Source organism: Trichosurus vulpecula, chromosome X, assembly GCF_011100635.1.
Source record: "Trichosurus vulpecula isolate mTriVul1 chromosome X, mTriVul1.pri, whole genome shotgun sequence".
Taxonomy (NCBI): domain Eukaryota; kingdom Metazoa; phylum Chordata; class Mammalia; order Diprotodontia; family Phalangeridae; genus Trichosurus; species Trichosurus vulpecula.
This window is the reverse complement of record NC_050582.1, coordinates 58,646,204-58,652,711: the sequence shown is the minus strand read 5'-3', so window position 1 is coordinate 58,652,711 and position 6,508 is coordinate 58,646,204. Positions and strand designations below refer to the sequence as shown.

The 6,508-nt window shown below is 50.1% G+C and overlaps 1 protein-coding gene across 3 annotated transcripts; it reads left to right on the top strand.

The window, feature by feature from the left end:
• Positions 1–3,021: 3,021 nt before the first annotated feature.
• ASB12 (ankyrin repeat and SOCS box containing 12) lies at positions 3,022–6,294 on the top strand. 3 transcript variants are annotated; one of them, XM_036740289.1, is made up of 4 exons: positions 3,022–3,062; positions 3,921–3,983; positions 4,560–5,403; positions 6,040–6,294. In XM_036740289.1, the coding sequence occupies exons 3-4, from the start codon at positions 4,584–4,586 to the stop codon at positions 6,171–6,173; spliced, it is 954 nt and encodes a 317-aa protein (XP_036596184.1). In that variant the 5' UTR covers positions 3,022–3,062; positions 3,921–3,983; positions 4,560–4,583; the 3' UTR covers positions 6,174–6,294. The 3 variants fall into 3 exon arrangements, with proteins under 3 accessions (XP_036596184.1, XP_036596185.1, XP_036596183.1); XM_036740290.1 differs by having other exon boundaries at positions 3,029–3,062; positions 4,605–5,403; positions 6,040–6,246; XM_036740288.1 differs by lacking the exon at positions 3,022–3,062 and having other exon boundaries at positions 3,777–3,983.
• Positions 6,295–6,508: the final 214 nt, after the last annotated feature.

Here is a 6,508-nt window from a genome sequence, read left to right as displayed (position 1 = left end):
TGCACATATATGTGTGTGTACATGTACAAATACCAGCATCATAGGGGAGATAGAGCACATGTGCCAGGTGGGTCAAATTACTTATATCACCTCATCTACTGGCTTCCCTCAGATACAGATGGAGCAAGCCCAGGCCTTGCTCCCAAGATCCCCCAGGAAAAATTTGGCAACAGTAAAAGGTTTCTGAATGTACACCAACCAAAAGTAATTAAAAATCAAATGGGTAATGAATGTGAGGTGTTTCTGGCAGCGCTTACCTGTATTGCATTGCACAACTTCACTACAACCTTGGTTCTGAACACAAAGCATGTGCACTTTGCACTGAGCATACCCTCAGGCCACACACCACCAATGAAACTCGAAAAGCCGTCTCCAGTGGAAAAAGTTTAAGAAGCCCTGCATAGACCACTAGAACTTTGACTTCCTGAAACCTCCTTTCTGTATTGTGTTCCCTACTAGAATGTGAGCTCCTTGAGAGCAGGGACTGTGAGGCATTTCTATTTGTATCCTAAATGCTTAGCACAGTGTTTTACATATAGTAAATGTTTAAAAAAGTTTTTTTCATCCACCTCTCCACCTCTCCATCCATCCATTCATATGTTGCTACTGATATTTTAAATCTGCAGGTAATCTTAACCGTTTCAGCTGTAGTTGCATGGCAGAGTCGATTAGGCCCTGGCCTTGGTTTCCACAACTTATCCTAGGGCTGTATGACCTTGACCAAGTCACATTTCCCTAAGGCTCATCTGTAGAGTAGGGATCATAATCTTTGCATTCCTTGGGGCTGTTGTGAAGAAATTCTTTTGCAAATCTCAAAACACATTAGTGATATCAGTAGTTATTATTACAGAAATATGATCTGGTGCTTTCTGCAAGATAAAAACAACATTCTCACTCTGCTTACTTCACAGGACTGTTAGAAGGACCAAATGAGAGGAGGGCTGTGCTTTGAAAATCAAAACCTTGCAAAGGACTCTCATCCTCTTCAGTCTTCTCTGCTACCAAGTCTATCAGAACTGCTGATGGACAAAGAGCAAAATGAAGGAAAGACAACAGACAGACACTTGCTTTCTGGTCATAACTATCCCCTAGCACTAGGAAGAAAGCAGCCCAAGCTGCCACCTGCCATGTGCTCGATGGCTTTCCTGTTGGGTTCATACTTGGAGAGATGAGTCTCAATCATATATGTCTGTGTGGCTGCGAGAAGGGAGTGTGGAGGGCTCTTCCCTTTCTGAGCCTGAGTCTCCCTTCCTGTAAAATGAGAGGGCTGAACTAGATGGTCTTGACACCTTCCAGCTCTGCATCTGCACTGAGGGGGGTTAGACTTGAAATCTAAGATGCTGCCATATTTATCTAAGCCTTTCCTTTTTTTCTTCTTCTTTCAATATGCAATTTAAGCTGTTCGTCTTTAGCATCTCATCTGTTTAAAGTTTTACAGATGTGGAAAGTAAGGCTGGAAGTTGATGTGACTTACTCAAAGTCATACAGCCAGGAAGTGGCAAAGCAGGAATCCAATCCTTTGCTTCCAATCTGTCAGACTGTCCACTGGAATTTAAATGCAACACGACACCAGTATTTCCTTAATACTTATATCAACAATATATCATACAATATATCAACAAATGAGGGAATTAAAGACTGGGAGATCCATAGGTTTTGGGCAAAGGAAAGTCCCTGACTTGTCAGGTTAGGAGTAGAACTAGAAGTCTTTTGTCTTTTCATTGGCTTTCCTTACCTTCTGTTCTCCTGGTGACCTTTGTTCTCTGGTCACTGGTGACCAGGGAACATGGAGATTCTTGTGAGGTTTCAAGCAGCCTGAGCCAATACAGCCTGTAATTTAGAAGAGTGGAATCCTAGAACTATGATCTAAAGCCTAGAAGTCATCTACCATGGACAGGTGTGAGGAGGAGAGAGGCAGGCTCAGAACATGGAGTTGTCCTGTCTGGCTCTTTGTGACCCTGTGGACTATACTGTCCATGGGGTTTTCTCGGCAAAGATACTGGAGTGATTTGCCATTTCCTTCTCCACTGGATTAAGTCAAACAGATTAAGTGACTTGCCCAGGGTCACCCAGCTAGTAAGTGTCTGAGGCTGGATTTGAGCTCCAATCTTTCTGATTCCAGGTTCAATGCTATATCCACTGAGCCATTTAGCTGCCTTTCCGGGGCATGGAGAGCTATCCTACATCTATGCCAGGTGCTTCAGTGACTTCCAGACCCATTGGTGGGACAGAAGCTTGGCAACTTTGTCTCCCTCTTCATTTCTCTGTCCATCAAAGGAGAGATAGGAGGCAGGGTTCTTCCTGTCCTGTTTAGGCTGAAGGTTGAGGTCACTTGTGAGAGTTGAATGGGACCAGATCATTTCCTCTCTGAGCTGCAGACACATCTGGTCCATGACTGGCTGCCCCTCGGGAGGTAGGGAGGGAGGAAGTCTAGGAGCTTCAAAGGTAGATGTTTTCTCTGTGACCAAATATCTAGGCGGAATAGTGGGGCCCCTTGGTGGACCGGATCCTTCCCTTCTTTGGGGTGTGTGGGCAGCTGGATGAAGACTTTTAACTGTGCCTTTAATAGTTATCCAGCTTCGGACAAAACTGACCGGGGCTGAGCCCCCCATTTCTGCTTCTCTTGTTATCCAGAAGATTTGGAGAGGCGAGGAGGGCGTTGGGTTTGGGGAGATGGGGATGGGGAGAGGGGCAGCCAACTGTCCCAGGCGGGTTGTCTTTGAAGTTAGGAAATAACCTGATCAGATTCGGCAGGAGGATACCGACCCCAAGCTTCGCTTCCTTCTTGGGCTCCAGAGTTGATCGAGTTTTATTGGGTGCACAGAGGGATGGACAGGGTGGGGGGGAAGCGGGGGCGTCGGGCACCTGTCACGATCCCACTCCTCCTCCCTCCCTAGATGTCCGGCTTCTGGAATCGCAGCAGTAAGATAAGCCAGCCGGCGGCCAGGGCACAGAGGAGAAGGAGGAGGAGGAGGGGGGAGAGGGCGAGGGGGCAGCTAAAATTAGCCCTGGAGGGCGCGTGGGGGAGGGGAGGGGCACGGAAGTCGACCGGCAGCCTAACGGTGAGTAGGGCACCCGAGCCCCGGCGTGGGGCGTGGGGGAGGGGAGGGGAGGGGCTCCTGACTCACAAAGGTGGGCGCCAACGTCATTGGCCATCTGCGCCCACAGTGGGGTCGGTCTTGCCCCGACCAGGCTCTCCTTGGCTTGTGGCTCCGTGAGTACCCCTGAGACTGGGGAGAGATACTTGGGGAGGGGGTGGGGTACCGGGGTACCTGCCTGGCGCCCACCCAAGGCTCTGGCAGCAGGGGCTGCTAGAAGCCACCCGATGCTCGCCCCGAGGGCCCCAGACCCGCCCCGACGAGTAGGAAACGATCCCTACAAGACCGTACAGGACCTTCACGTCCCAGCTACGGGACGGGAGAGGGTGGGAACAGGGTACCTCAGCCTCGGGGGACTGACCCAGAACGCCCCATGGGTTTTATTCCGGACTTTAAGGTTAAATCACCTGCAGAACTTCCTTTGGGGGGATTCCCTAAGGGAAGGCATTAGGATGGTTTTTCCAGCGGGATGTCAGGGGCTGGGAGGGTGGTGTGAATGGACTTGTAGGCTCTTATGCGATGAAAGTCTGGAAGAGACTGTAGTGGTCATTGGGTCCAACTCCCTCAATTCACAGAAAGGCAAACTGAGGCCTAAAGGAGAAGAGGGACTTGGGCAAGGCCACACAGCCATCAAGTAGCAGGGCTGAGACCTGAGCCTGGGTCTCTCTTATCTGCCAGGCTAAGTATTGTCTCTACTACCTCCTGAGACATGACCACACTGAGAAGCTTGTGACCTAACCAGATCCTCCTTTTTGCCTTATCCTGTGACCTCAAGGGAGCTAGTGAAAGCTCATTTCCATCTTCCTCTCCCTCCTCTGCCAGCCAAGGTTCATGTGCTGAAGATCCCTCTGAAGATACTCCCCAGCAGCAGAGATACCTCTGAAGGTACTCCCCAGAAGCAGGTTACACCTTCATTGATATTTGGGCAGGTTACTAGGGGCTGGGGAGGGCAGGGTTACAATGATGCCCATGAGCCAGCCTGGGATGCACACTTACCCGGGTGAGCCTGAGCAAATCTCATACTCTCCTAGAATGGGTTTCTTCCATTTGCTAAATAAGGGGGGGGCGGGGTGAGCCCCACCTACTGTAGTCATAGCCCTACTTGAATACTTTCCTGGGATTTGGAGATGAAAGCCTTAGGAAGGTCCCTGTTTCCTGGGGAAGCTCACAGTCTAACGGGGGACAAGAAGCAGCCTCTTACATGGTAAATGTGGCTGGCATTTGTGGTGCCAAAGAGCTGGGCACAAGAGAGAGGACTTTGCCATGGGGATCAGGAGAGGTTTGGTGGAGGGGGGCAGCATCAGAGTTGGGTTTTCAAGGATGGGAAAGAAGGTGGAGATTGTCAACAGAACGGAGATGGGAATTTGGAGGCAGAGCAGAGGGCCCAGCCTGGGCTGCAGAAGGGAGCCCAAATAACCCCTTGACCAGAGTTCATGCGTCTTCCTCTCCCACCCTGGGCAGGTGTGGTGTGTTCTGCCACCCAGGATGAAAGGGGTTCTTCTTCAGCCTGCAGAGATGAGCCTCATGGACGTAAGTAAGATATTCTCCCTCCTCCAAGAGCCCGACGACGAAGACAGTGCTGATGAGAAGCAAGAGCTAAACCAAGTTGTCTGTAACAACGATGCCAGGACCCTAGACCAGCTCCTCCACCAGGAGCGCTACAAGCGCTTTATCAACAGCCGTAGTGGCTGGGGTGTGCCAGGTACCCCACTACGCCTAGCCGCCTCTCACGGCCACCTTAGCTGCCTGGAAGTTCTCCTAGCTCATGGGGCAGAAGTGGACAGTCTGGATGTTAAGGCCCAGACACCCCTGTTCACTGCTGTCAGTCATGGGCATTTGGACTGTGTTCGAGTCCTGCTGGAGGCTGGTGCCAGCCCTGGGGGCAGCATCTATAACAACAGTTCTCCAGTTCTCACAGCTGCTAGAGATGGTGCCAGTGGAATTCTGAAGGAACTCCTGAGTCATGGAGCTGAGGCCAATGTCAAGGCTAGGGGGCCAGAGTGGGCTTCCAACGTCACCTCCTGCTCTGGGCCTCTCTACCTGTCAGCTGTCTATGGCCATCTTGAGTGCTTCCGCCTTCTCCTGTTGTATGGAGCTGACCCAGACTACAACTGCACAGATAAACAGCTGCTTTCACGTATACCTAAGCCACGCACGCTGCTAGAATTCTGCCTACGGCACAGCTGCCCCCTCGAGTACATCCAGCTGCTTGTGGACTTTGGGGCCAATGTTTATCTCCCATCTCTACCACTGGAGAAGACTGACCCGGATGGGGAAGGTGTGGCCCTACTACTAAAGGAAAGAAGTGAGTGAGAAGGGGAGGGGAGAGGGTTTTCAGGGCTAGTCTCAGGCATAGTTGAAATGGGAGACCACCTTCCTTCAGTGAGGGCCCCTGGGACATGTCCCCAAGCCAAGATCCTGTTACTTGCCAGAGCTTCCCTGGGAACCACAACAACCATTCCAGGAGAACACATGCCAATTTTTTATCCCCCTTTTTCCTAAGTGGTTGAATCCTGAATCTACCACTTACTACTTTTGTGATCTTGGGAAAGTCATTTAGAAATTTTTCTGGGCCTACAGTTTCCTCAACTGTAAAATGAGGAGGTTAGATGTGATCTAAAGTCCCTTCAAGCTCTAAGACTTCTATGGATTCTCCTATGGAATCTTCTGTGGGTTAAAGGATTCAGAACTGGAAGAGACCACAGTCACCATCTGGTTCCCAATTCCCTTATCATATAAGGAAAGAGGTTAAGTGACTTGCTTACAGTCATTAGCTAGATAGTGTCAGAGTCACTGGACTCTTGACACCAAAGTCCATGGCTTTCTTTTTTGACAGATTGGGGGTGGGATAGATGGAAAGCTGAGGAGGGGAGGGAATAGGAGAGTGTAATAAGGGTGTGGGAAAATTGCCTTTCCTCAGCTCTGTCATCTCTCCCTCCAGCTCATCCCAAATCCCTGATGTCACAAGCTCGGCTCGCAGTCCAAAAAGCTCTTCAGTGCTCTTGCTGGGTCAATGTCATCGAGGAACTAGATATCCCTCCTGCGTTGATTAATTACCTTAAGCACCAGTCGTAAGGCAAGAGCCTTGAACACACAAACCCACAGCCTATCCACCCAGAAGAGGAACACCCGAATGTGCCTTAGAGATGACTGCATTCATTTTACTTTTTCTGTCCCAATAAAGGTGCAGAAAGGTAGACTGAGTGGTTATTTATGCCCTCCTCGTCCCTTTCCCCGCCACCCCTACTACCAATCGAAAGTCCTGCCACTATTTAGTTGGAAGTGAGAACTCCAAAAATCCTGTTAGCATAAATGAATAGACCACCCCTCTTTCCAAGCTATGTTAACTCCAGTTTGGTAAAGCGCCTCACCCGCCCCCAATACCAACTGCACAATTGGTCTAGAGTAGA

What these genes read in the sequence shown, in the direction of transcription:
- ASB12 (XM_036740289.1), top strand. Translation starts at nt 4,584, where the DNA reads ATGAAAGGGGTTCTTCTTCAGCCTGCAGAGATGAGCCTCATGGACGTA. An exon ending in CCTACTACTAAAGGAAAGAA is followed by an intron (nt 5,404 to 6,039) that starts GTGAGTGAGAAG and finishes CTCTCCCTCCAG; the next exon opens with CTCATCCCAAATCCCTGATG.